Consider the following 13,526-nt stretch of genomic DNA (forward strand, 5'->3'; position numbering starts at 1 on the left):
ATCAATAGGCTACACCAACTCACAAATATAGTTTGTTTGTGTTTTGCTGAGATAAAAGTTCTATGTGAGGAGAAACATTTTAAATGTTTAATGTTTTGAGTATGTGATTTTAATTTTATTTTAACTACATATGCTTAGTTATGCCTGATCTATATATACGTATTTAATAGATTAACATATCTTTTCAACCAATTTAGTAAATTAATTGATGATATTGAACGAAATTCTAAACAAAAAACTGGCTATTGAATTTATATCAGAGGTATAACATATTATTTTTATACAAAGATACAGTCGTTTCCGTCTCCCCTCCCCCGTTTTTGAATCAATTTTAAGTGTTAGTTTCAGAACTTGAAAGAATGACAAATGAGAAAATTTTATACCAATATTTTACAAAACCTGAAAGAACAGTTAGCAGTCTTAATGTTACTTATTCAGAACCTCTCAGTAGAAAGGTGACTTGAACCACAACACAGAACAAGCACAACAAAACATTGTGGCCACAGAATAAAATAAAAATATAATTCATGATAAATGTTAAATGAATATGTTTACAAAATTTTTAATATTACACAGTAGCTATGAAACACCATAGACGTAATCACGTAATTACTCAAAATACATGGAACTGGGAACAGACACAACTACTCGGAACAGTATATAACATTATCAGATGTCTCTAATCATCCAAATAAATATTTAAATACCCTTCTGTACTGCATCTTGCTTGCACTGCATTCTTATTCAGATAGAAAAGCACGAGTAAAACATTTCTTTTTGGTCCGATGTTTCTACTTTAACATGAACGAAATATGTGATTAATTAAAAGTACAGTTGAAAAACCTTCTATATATCATGCTGAACTACAGCGTATTGTCTCTGAGTTGTCTTTAAATACTACTAAGTTTATAAGATGCGTATTTATAAAACAGGAAAATCCCATTCATTTAACAATTATATATATATTGACAAATAATCCCTTATGTTAATTACTATTACTTACTACTGATTGGTAGTAACTTATTCTTATTTCTTCATTATTTTCTTCTTCTTTACTTTGGAGAGCAGTCACATTCCCATAACTGTCTGGAGACAGTGAAGTGTGGTATAAATATAGGATGTTGTGGGCTTGAGCACCCACATCTAGCTCTCTGTTTCTAATTTCTATTATTTTAATTTATTTTATTTATTTTATTTCTTTATGCGAGACTGAGGAATGGAGGTTAAGACTGATAGATGGTATATCCCCACCGCAATGTGGGTTCTATTTCCGCAGTGATCTCCAAAACCTAAGGTACATTCCGCATATCCCTATACCCTGTACCTTAGGATCCTTTCATTTGGTACAGTATTTTTTACTTTTATCTCTTTATTCGGCTTGTTTTTGGTTATATCAAAACTAACATTAGTTAGAGATTTGGATTTGCTGTTTTTAACGCACTCTTTTCGATTTGATTTTGCTCAACTCTGTTGTGACGTTATATTGTTACGGTCAATCCCACTATTCGTTGGTGTTTACCCAAGTAGCCCAAGAGTTGGCGGTGGTTAGCGATAACTAGCTGCCTTCCCTCTAGTCTTACACTGCTAAATTAGGGACGGCTAGCACATATAGCCCTCGAGTGGCTTTGCACGAAATTTAAAACAAACCAAACCAAACTTTCAAAACAGCCATTTCAAGTAACCTACACTAGCCAAAATTTTGGCTTTTTTCACGATCTTAATCAACAAATACGGCATAAAAACTATAAATTTATGCACTATAAATAGTATGATTGTCTGTACTTATATAGTAATTATGCTGATGTGACATTGTCCGATTGCCTGCAGACAACCAATCACAGTATAGACCAGGGATGGCGAATCTTTTTGGGAGTGTGTGCCCAATTTGGGGATAATATTTTAATTTTTTTCTCGCGTGCCCATGGCAGTTTTTAGCAGTAAATTATAATTTATTATTATTATATATCATTTTAAATGAAACAGCTTTAGGAGTTACATTTTACTAATAACTATAGTAATTCACAAGAAATAAAATTAATAAATTAGTAACAGTCATAATGGACTTTTTTAAGGAAAAGGGAGTCCTCTTGCTTATTTATGTTTACTAATTGTTTAATAGTAAAAAGAAAGCATTTTGTGAAATGATAAACTTTGGTTCATATTATGTAACATAAAAAATAAAAAAAAACAAGGAAAAGAAAACAAGCATATTTTAATCTTAGTGAGACTTTTGCTGCTGCACAAACAATGACAAATATTTTATATCAGGCTTGTATTTGGTTTAGGCAGCACCAGTTTCATCAGCAAGTCTATTCGTATAATTATACTTTATAAAGTTCATCACTGAAAATAATGACTCGCAGAAATATGTTGATGAAAATACTGTTAATACTGCCATTGCAACATTTTTCAGACAGTCAAAAGTTTCAGGAATATAATTATAGAGTTTGAAGAGGGCGTGAGACGTCTCCTGTGAACATTTCTCAGTGTTCCCGTGTTGGAAAAATTATTCGCTGCTGCATTTGGCAATAATTATATATTATGGGTTAGCGTTAAGGTTTAAAGAATCAAGAAGCGGTACTGCATGCCGCGTACCAGCAAAATGTTTTCGCGTGCCACCTTGGTTACGTATGCCATAGGTTGGCCATCACTGGTATAAACTACCAGCAGTTATTGTATTCTGGTGCAATTGATTTCACATAATAGAGGGAAGTAATCGCACAATATTCGTATCATATCAACTTTTATTTACTATTTCCTTAATTATTTTCAGTACTGTGTATATTCAATTATGGAAGCTATTTTTTAATATATTATTATTATCAATAAGATAATATTTTTTGGTTTATTTTGAAATAATTTGGGAAAAAAATTATATTTTAAAGTGCTTCTTAACCTCCGTTTTTTTTTTCAGATCGATAAAACAAGAATGAAACGTTATGCTTATTTTGTTTTATACTACATAAGCGACTTTCATGTATATGTTAACAGGTATGAAGTCATAGTGTTAGTATAGCCAAAATATAATATTTTGCATAAATGAAAACTTCTGCCCTATTGACATAAAACTGTTATATAACATAAAAGTACAACTTGCTGAAATCGAATATGTTCATGCAATAAAGAGCTGCTGGATTATCAGTCAAGTAGGTTAACTAAAATGATAAAAATAAAGTTGATAAACGTGCTTGTCAGTTAACAGTGTGCACAAATAACAGTGTATATGTCAATTATAACTTGAGACTTTTTCTTTTTTGTTGTAACTTGGTAATACTTTCAAAAACACTATTCAACTGATAGATATATATGTATATATAGCAGGGAGTCGCTTTATCTTGTTAATATACAGTACACGTTAAGAAGATAAGTTGTACGAATAAATAAGGGATAACTCTCAGTTCCTGGTCGCTACTACAAGATAATGCACGCAGTAATTGCAACATTTAAACAAGTTAAAAACATAATGGTTATATACTAAAGTAAATTTAATTTTAAAATCATAGCCTCCTCGATTAATAATTTTTTTTTATTTCGGGTTTCCCCAAAAAACAAATTATTCTAACAACAATACTTAAAGTTAATTAGAGATTATAAGTTATGATAGTAAAAAGACTTTCGAGACAATGCTATTTTAATTCTATACATTCTATCGACAAAGGCCTCATTGGGTATCTTCACAAGAAGTAAATAAAATAAACTCCGTGGCAGGTATTTTGATTTAACACTTTAGATCTCAAGAAGAGATGCAAAGCAATCGAGAGCGCTCAGAAGAGACCTTCTCTTTGCCTTACTCGTGAAGTAAAATTGAAATGGACTAGTGATTGATTATTAATAGCTAAACCGACAAGATTGTAAAGTTAACGAATTTGTAATACAATCGTGTGGCAAAGGTCCAACGGTGAGCCGCGGGAAGTTAAATATTGACTCTACAAAAAAAAAAAAACACAAGATGATAAGGATCTGTAGATCCAAAACCTCAGAAATTGCTCTACACGATGTTTTTGCCACGAGTGCATTTTGTAGTGTGCCGAATCAGTTGTACTGTAAACTAAACATAATTACATGTATGGTGTTTTGAAACGTCTTTTACTCGCATAATGATCCTGTATTTAAAACGGAATTCCAAGAATATGCAGTACTAATGCTAAAAGTTTATTCTTGTCAGTTATTTAGCTAACAAGCTGTTTCAAGTACTAAAAAATAAATATGGATCAATAACTATCATTTACCGTTGACATTGAGTTTTACCGATTTCGGAGAGCACCTCGACTTGTCAATAACCCTGGACATGTGAAACTCGAAAGTAGTTATTTTTGGTAGCTAACCGTGTCCCTGACCACCACTGAATTCTTGTTTAACCTTGAAACGTGTTCGTTTCAATCCACTGTTGCCGATACAGATTCTATTATAATAGTTTAGAATATAATGTGCACCTGCAAAATACCTTGTTAAGTCACCCACCAAAATAAAACTTTGTTTGAACGTTCTTATCTGTTTTATTAGTAAAAGTGTTAATACCCATATCTGCCGTCTTGATATACGTTTTTATTTCAAGTGGGTTTCTCGTAATCACGAAAATAAAACTTTAATTTGTCGTGCGAATGTTAGATCAGGTTATTCATAATTCATACAATTGCTTAGTCAGGGTGAAAGTTTTTTAGAAAAAAGTGAGGAATTTTTTGTGCTAGAATCGTATTTCTGACTGTAAATAGAATATTCATTTAGTAAATTTTACCCTTGAAAGTTTAATGTAGAAAATATCGCTAACAACGAAGGTACAAGTGATGATGTAATACATTATAAACTTAAAACCAAGAACGTAACTAAAGTGTATCGAATTAGCTATACTCGTTATCATTTTGATTTTTTCAGTTTCATTTTTAGTAGCTATTTTATAATTGCTCGGGTCGAAAGTTGGTGTTAATAAATATATTAAAACATAAATGACGGATTTTTAAAACATTAATAACTGTTTGTTTGTTTCTTTGTTTTGAATTTCGCGCAAAACTACACAAGGGCTATCTACGATAGCCGTCCCTAATTTATAAATGAAAACCAGAGAGAAAACAGTTAATCATCACTACACACCACCAACTCTTGGGCTATTCTTTTATCAACGAATAGTGGTACTGACCGGCTAAAAGGGTGAGTATGTGTGGTGGGATGGGGATTCGAACATGCAACTTGTAGATCACGATTCGAGCGCCCTAACCACCTGGTCATGCCGGGCCTTGCCTAGTAATAATACCTCCATTTCTTCATCACTTCTTGGAGATTATGCATCACAGGATGTTCATCGAGCATGTAAACATGGTAAAATACAAGACGTAGTGCAATCATAATCTAATCGTTGAGAAAAATCATTTTTATTCAAATTATTATCGTATGAAATCAACTTTTGATACTTTTTCATCCTGTTATTCATAATCTGCATATAAGAAAAACCCGCTTACCCACTCCTATTCTAATAGATATATGCAGAAACATCAAACTGGTCTCACAAACACCATCTCAAAATACCATAAATAGAGTATACTCTCCACCACAAAATGAAGCCTACTTTTATCCTTTCGATTTGCCCCTGTCCAAGGTTACTGATGAGGAATTGATTTCTCAGAAGCCTACGTAATTTAGTGACAAGTGGTAAATCAAATAATAGACTGAAGTTCACATTTATTTTTTGGTGTTTCATAATTCACCCAAGAATGAAACTAATCCTTTTCATTTTGTATTAATATATATATATATATAGTTTCGACTTCGTAATCATATGTTTGTTTATATATGTTTGCACTATGTCGCTTCTCCGCAGTTGATTTGGAAAAAAAATAGTTGTAATTATTTCTTTAGTCTTCCAAATGAACAGTTTTGAGAATATTTATTCCTTGTTTCTTTTCTTTCAAACAAGACTGTTAACTACCAATAACTTGTCATATAATTCGAGAAGAAATGCATAATTGGGTTAGACAAACAATATCATATCTATAGATAAAAATATTAAGAGTAATTTTAGGAGAAATTCCAATGAATTTTAGCATTTTTTCTCTTAAACTTTATCACTACGTCTTGTGAAGCAGCTATTAGTTTTAATCCATTTATTTTTTGAACTGCATGATATATTACGTAACCTTATTGACTTTTAATCATGTCAAGAATAAAACGTAATTTTTTTGTATAATTTTTCAAATTTAGCCTTAAAAATGGTATAAGTTAATTCTATGATGTGCAAGATACCGTTTTTGATAACTTATTTGTGTTTGGAAACATGTATGCGATTGCATCGTTCTTTAAAATTCAAGTTCACATTTTATATTTCACGAAGTTTAGGTTTTATTTTGGTCCTTTGTTTATTTTATTCGTTGGTTGGTGTTTGGGGGGTTCTGAATAATGTATATTATACAAAGTTTCTTTTGCGTATTGTTTAGATTTATAACAAATTAAAGTAGCTTATTGTATTTCTTTTGAAAGTTTACGTGTATTATAAGTCGTATCTAGACAGCATATATAGTGTTTTCACAATTATTAAACCTTGCGCCGATCATATCAAATGTTAGAATTTATTCAATATACGAAAAAATAAAAGAAATTTTGACAAATTTAAATTTTTAAAATCCACTTTTTACATGCTCATCACTTTATACCTCGAAATTTCACCTTTTACTTTAAACGAACATCACGCTTTTAGTGTTTTGCAGTACAAGTGTAAAGTATACATAATTATGTGTATTTTACATTTCGTTGTAACGTTTATATCCTTTTGTGTCATTTTATTGCACACCATAATATTCTGAATTATTATTATACACCGCTACTACTGATAAGATGTTGTCCAACTGATAATTACAAGTTGCATAGAATTTGAGGTCAGTGGTAACTACCTGACATGCTGTTTCTGACTGCACTGATAATACCAACCAAAAAGTGATAAACTCATTTAAAGTTTGAAAAACAGCTCGTGAAAGATTTTTTAAATTCAGTTAGTGTATTTGAAGTGCAAGTTTGTAAAAATATATGTTTTTAAGTAAAAACATAATAATAAAAATATATGGGCACATCATAATTTTAATTCATTTTTTGCTATTGATCGTGACGTGATCACGTGAACATGGTCGAGCTTTCACATAGATTTGTTATAAGTGCACGAGGGCACCGAGTGAACAAGCAGCTGTGACACAGGGAAATTGCAATATGAGTTATTAGTTTTACAGTGGCAAAATAAAAATATAAAAACTGGTTTATCAAGTGTTAGGTAGTATATTTTAAAGAGCCAGTTTTAATTTCTATTATGTGATTTCAGCATGTCCCACCCACCCAAACATCGATCTGGATTTAATAAGTCTGTCATCGGAACACTATTCTCTACCAGGGCTGTAGCTTATAAACAGGTTCACGTGAGCAGTGCGTGATTAGCCCCTGTAGCGTGGTTGGTCTCCACTGTTATGATGAAGTTAACCTACTGTACACGGGAAACCGCTGTCAGTTAAACATGAGTTCTCACAGTGTTAAAATCAGTCAAATTTCGGAGTGGCCGAACAAAACGTTCAGTAAAATGATTCCTCACAATACGTTAAAACAGTGTTGCTTAGGAACCATAGGAGACTTCTTGTTATGCTGGAGCAGAAACCCGTGTAGGTACAAACTAGACATAGAAAATGCCAACGACAATCCGTTCTACAGTATTCCACTTGGCCTAAGGCAGGATATGCTGAATTCACTGTTAAGTATTCGACCACATGGAAAAGAACTGCTTTTCGCTGCTGAGCTCTTAGTTTCTCCTGGTATTGAATCTTTTGACTTGGGATGTATAGAAGACTGCACTTTTCCTGACTTCAAGGTGGTAATGGACATTTTAATCCGACACGGACATTCACTGAGATATCTTCGAATCGTAGGCCATTGGCTTCATAGGAAAGAGAGTATTACCCTGTTGCATAAACTTCTTCTAGCTTCTCCAAATCTGCGTCAGTTGCAACTTCAACACACAACTAAAGCCGGCAAAGAAGTTGAAATAATTGCAGAGTGTTGTAAGAAACTTCAAAAACTGGAAATATTGCATCCTTCTCTTGATGAATTAGATGTGCAAGTTCTAGCAAATAAAATTAATTCCAGTAACGCGTGTTGGCCAATATGTGAATATTTACATGAAATAAGGCTTCCATCATCTGTTAATGGGCGTACAGTTTTATTACTTCTACAGATATTTCCTAACCTGGAGTATGTACAGTGCGCACACTTAGAACAGTTTATAGACGAAGTGGACACTGCTAGTAATCAAGAGTTTTGGAAGTTACGCTTATCCAGGTTACAAGGAATCCAAACTACACATTCACTCAATGATGATGCTTTAAGTAGACTAGTCTGGTGGTGTCCTAACCTAAGGAAGGTTTCTCTTGAGGTCCAGGAAGGAATGGCTCTCTACCCATTGTCACAGTTATCCCAACTTCAGTGCCTTCAGCTAAGAAATAGCCCCACACTTTCAGCTTCTTACACTGAAGAGGTCCTAAGTTTGCTGAAAATGTGTGGTCAGAGGCTACTACATATTAGCCTAGAACAGTTTGATGTGATAGATTTGGTCAAGACAGCCTCTTTTTGCCCAAATCTGAGAAGTTTCAGTGCGCAGTGGTTTACCATTCTAGGGACAGGAAAAAATCGAAAAAATGTAGAACCATTCGGTGCGCTCCGATATCTGCGACTTCGACCTCAGGTAAATCGAAAGATCTCTACTGAAGCTTGTGAAATGTTACTGTCTTATTGTCACGAGCTGCGTCATCTCGAGTTGTACTGTTGCTACGGTCTAAATGATGCGTTAGTTAAAAAAGTAGTGTATCGAAATGTGTTCAGACATCTTCGTTCTGTTGTGTTGCGACACGGTCATAGGTTATCAGCTGACGGTATCAACAGGCTTACTAAAACTTGTCATAAATTGCGTGTTTGTGATACTGGAGTGACCTCACCAAAGTCTTCTGAACAAATAGTCTAACATTCTATGAATGTAAATATTTGTAACACTCGCTAATTTTGTGCCCTATTGATATGATTATTAAGAAGAGCTAGAGCCTCTACTGTGATTAAACACAAGAGGGCATCTCATAGTTATTAGATCACCGGTGGGAAAAATAATTTAAAAACTTTTTTTTTTCAATAAATGTTTTTTTTTGTTTTTGGAATTTCGCGCAAAGCTACACAAGAGCTATCTACGCTACAGTAAATTATAGACCAACTTTGCATTAGTCATAAGTGTAAAGTATATTTATGTCATGTATTCATATTTGCTTAAGTAAACCATGTATCATGCATGCTATTTCATTTTCTTGTCTCAAATGAGACCAATTAAAATCTTGACCCTTGTGTTTTGGTCGAATTTTGTTTTGTAAGTTTTATTCTGTCTTTCAAAGAGTCAAAGTATAGTGCACATTTTTAACATGTAACTATAATATACTTTTAGCTATTATTAACTAAATAGTGTTTTAAGAATAAACCTTTTCTTATACATGACAATTAAAATCCCTTTGTGCATTTTTATGCATTTAATTCTCCTACACGGTGAAAATATAGCTATGACATGTTCTTGTGTCATGTGTCTTACATCACCATAAAAGGTCTTACGTAATACGTGAGACAACTGAATGCCACTTTTTATACGCATTTGTCACGCTTGACTCAACATTCATGCCATAGCCCCGTTGCTAGTTTTGTAAGTTTGAAACTACACGAAGGTATTGACGTAGAACTAAAGATTAACAATTGTGTCAAACAAATGCAATTGTATTTGATTCTTTATTATAATGACAATCATGGTCGGCATAATTCAAGGGTTTTGACAACTGAAGAATACAAAACCCGTATATTTTTTCGTTTCAGAATTTTATGTAAAGCTAGATATGGGAGCCTTCAACGCATAGCTGTCCCTCATTTTAGAGTGATAGACATGAGAGAAGGTAGCTTGTTAACAGCGCCCACCGCCCACTCTTGGGCTACTCTTTTACCAACTGACAGTAGAATCAACCGTAACATTATAATGACCCCACAGTTGAAAGGGCGAGCACATTTGGTGCGACGGGGATTTGAACCTGCGACCCTCAGATTACGAACCAAATGTCTTAACCACCTGGCCATGCCGGATGGAGAAAGAGCAACTTCAATATATTAATACGTATATTGTTACAACAACAGAAAATGATTTAGTTACACTTACAATTTGGTGTCACTATTTTTAGCTGTCTACACTTGACTAAATTAATCTCTTGTACTAATATACATTTGTATAATTTCAGTATAACAAAAAAATTAAAAACTTTAAAATCACAACCATCTTACATCATACACATTGTAGCAAACAACTTGAAAAAAAATTATTTGTTCTTCGCGTGTTAGGTCGTATTTTATACTTCACACTTTGTTTGTTCATATATTTGAAACACGCGCATTGCATGAAGTAACAACAAACTTTAAGTTTACTTTATATTTTGTGATTAACAGATAAATTGTTCAAACCGTCTTAGAAACAAAACTTTAGCAGCAAAATTTGTATCCCATCTTTAAACCAAGAAATAGGATTAAAGAAAGAAATGTTAATGAATATTAAATAAAATAGAATTAAAAGATAAAAGATTTAGACAATGGAGTATTTATATTGTTCAAACTAGAAAAAAATATAAAATACAGTTTATAGGAACATTGATGTTATGTAAAAATAATAATAAAACTGAAAACTCGACTACAATGGAACACGTCAAACAGCACAGCACAAAATGTTATTAAATACTCAACGTCGCAGTATTATAGCTTTAAAATAATAAACATTGAACAGAGATGAAGGACTAGTGTGTCAGTGCATTAATATTTTTAGCGTGATGTATCAGAAAGGTTGATCAAGAATCATATAATTAAAAATGTAATGTAATATCACGTGACAAGGGAAAATTATAAATGATTGTATTTTGTAAAGGCCTGGCATGGCCAAGCGCGTAAGGCGTGCGACTCGTAATCCGAGGGTCGCGGGTTCGCGCCCGCGTCGCGCTAAACATGCTCGCCCTCCCAGCCGTGGTGGTGTATAATGTGACGGTCAATCCCACTATTCGTTGGTAAAAGAGTAGCCCAAGAGTTGGCGGTGGGTGGTGATGACTAGCTGCCTTCCCTCTAGTCTTAGACTGCTAAATTAGGGACGGCTAGCACAGATAGCCCTCGAGTAGCGAAATTCTTAAACAAACAAACAAAGTATTTTGTAAATTACTAGCGAAGATGCTGTAGAGAAAGTCGAAATGATATACATATAGGGTGCGCTTTTAAAGTGAAACATCTGTCCTCTTCAAAAAAGGTTTTTAAAATTGTCTAAGTATAAAACGTTGATTTTAATCACTTATTAATTCTTTAAAAATCGTACACATGTACCGATCATTTATATTTATAAATGACACTGTTTAAACTGTTTCATATCATTAATGGATTTATGAAGTATGGCTAAACCTTAAAAAAAACAAAAAAACACTTGGATAATTCACTTGTATGGAGAACCATAGGATAAACGGAAGTTGGCCAATCACAGTAGACTGTTCTTAGTTGTTATAAGTGTCTTACGGTGCTATAAGCAAAATGTGGAATTTCATACACGCCAACTGTTAAATTGTTCAAACACCTGCATATGGTAATGTCATCTTTAACATAAACAGACGACTATGGCTCACTATAATCGTTGGGTACATGCTCTAATACCTAATCATATGTTCGCAGCCGATATAAATACAGTATCAGGATCTAATAGATAGAAACATATGTAACAAGACCAACCTGCATTCTAAATACACATTGAAGTAACTTCTATTCAAATCAATACAAAAAGCAACTAGTCTGCAATGGCGCTGAGAACACGTTCATATTACTAGAAAGTCTTAAGCAATGTTCATAAAGATGACATTTGCTTCACCCTATGGCCAGTGAATATCCACCCTTATTGATTTTAACTAATTGACCAAATAGGGTGATCTCCATGCTCACCAGTTTTCAATCACATCGAAAGTGTATAAAAGTTTCCTTGACGACTCTTCAACTAGCAATGAAATATCTATGCTGCGCCCGTCGCAAGAATCGAACCCAGAATTTTACCATTATTAGCACTAAAACTTACTACTGAGATACCTGATGTTTCTTTAATCGGATGAGCCGGATTTTACGTTCATTTATTGTTTTTACCACTTACTCTCCCTCAGGCTTTAAATATATCAATGTGAAAACATTACACTGTGTGTTCAAACCGTGTTTTAGAGGCTTATTATTTACATTGTATATAATATTTTTTTTCATGTCTTTTTTATGTACGTGTTTGTGTAGCTTTAGCTTACAAACCAAAACTTAAACAAATAGTCATTGATTCGTTTAAGGCAGAATTTCACGAACTTTGACAAATGAATGACCAAACAATAAGCAATAAAACATCCAAGAGCAAACATTTCGCTCAATTTCGAATACAAATAGTACATCATACGTGTTGAAACTAATAATATAAAATACGAGGTATATTAGTGCCAGAACTCGAGAGCAGTCGTCAAAACCTTAAAATATTGGAGTATTTTTTGGCATATATTTTCTTTCCTTGCTACTTAATTTAAAGGAAGTTGAGTTGCATGTTGCTTTCGGTAATATATACATATTAAGCTTATTACTAACATAAATTATCTGAAGTAAATAGTGGTGCATATATTTTCAATATTTAAAATATATTCCAAAAATATGGAAATTAAATCTTGAATATGAGAACTTTACCCTGATGATGACATCACGACTTAAATTTTGGTAGGGCTCTGGCATTATAAAATTTAGTACTAAACCTCTGGAAGAGTATTAATTTAAAAAATTAACAAATATTTTTTGCTTTTTCTCGAACACCAGCAGAATACCACTTTATGGCTTTCAATATTTTTTAAAAAACAAAAACTTCAGATTGCAAACAGTCATGGTTTTGTATGACTTTTAAAATTTGATGCGTGTATAAATTTGTAAAGTATCTTTCGAAAGTTTTGTTTTTAATTTCGCGCAAAGCTACACAAGGGCTGCCTGCACTAGCCGTCCCTGATTTAGCAGTGTAAGACTAGAGGGAAGGCAGCTAATCATTACCACCCACCGCCAACTCTTGGGCTACTATTTTACCAACAGATAGTGGGATTGACTGTAACGTTATAACGCCCCCACGGCTGAAAGAGCAAGTATGTTTGGTGTGACGGGGATTCGAACCCGCGACCCTCGGATTACGAGTGCATTAACCACCTGGCCATGTCGGACCAAGTTTACTTTTATTTAGCAGTTTATACATTTTAAGTTAGCTTTAAATCGTTACTGAATGTGGTGTTTTCATACGCATACAATGCCAATAAGTAAATAATATATAAGTTACAGGTAAAAGGCTTGCATACCTAAAATATATTTTATGGTTAAAGATGAAAGTTAAAAAAAAAGACTAAAATGGAGTTGTTTTTAGTAATTATATATATATATATCAGTTCCATTTGTTAAATAATAAATGGTAAATATGA

At 33.1% G+C, this 13,526-nt stretch overlaps 1 protein-coding gene across 1 annotated transcript; it reads left to right on the forward strand.

Moving 5' to 3' along the window:
* The first annotated feature begins 7,123 nt into the window (after positions 1–7,123).
* On the forward strand, positions 7,124–13,526 carry LOC143223990 (uncharacterized). The gene has a single exon (XM_076452459.1). It carries the CDS (start codon positions 7,487–7,489, stop codon positions 8,978–8,980), a length of 1,494 nt encoding a protein of 497 aa, XP_076308574.1. The 5' UTR covers positions 7,124–7,486; the 3' UTR covers positions 8,981–13,526.

Source organism: Tachypleus tridentatus, chromosome 1, assembly GCF_004210375.1.
Source record: "Tachypleus tridentatus isolate NWPU-2018 chromosome 1, ASM421037v1, whole genome shotgun sequence".
NCBI lineage: Eukaryota > Metazoa > Arthropoda > Merostomata > Xiphosura > Limulidae > Tachypleus > Tachypleus tridentatus.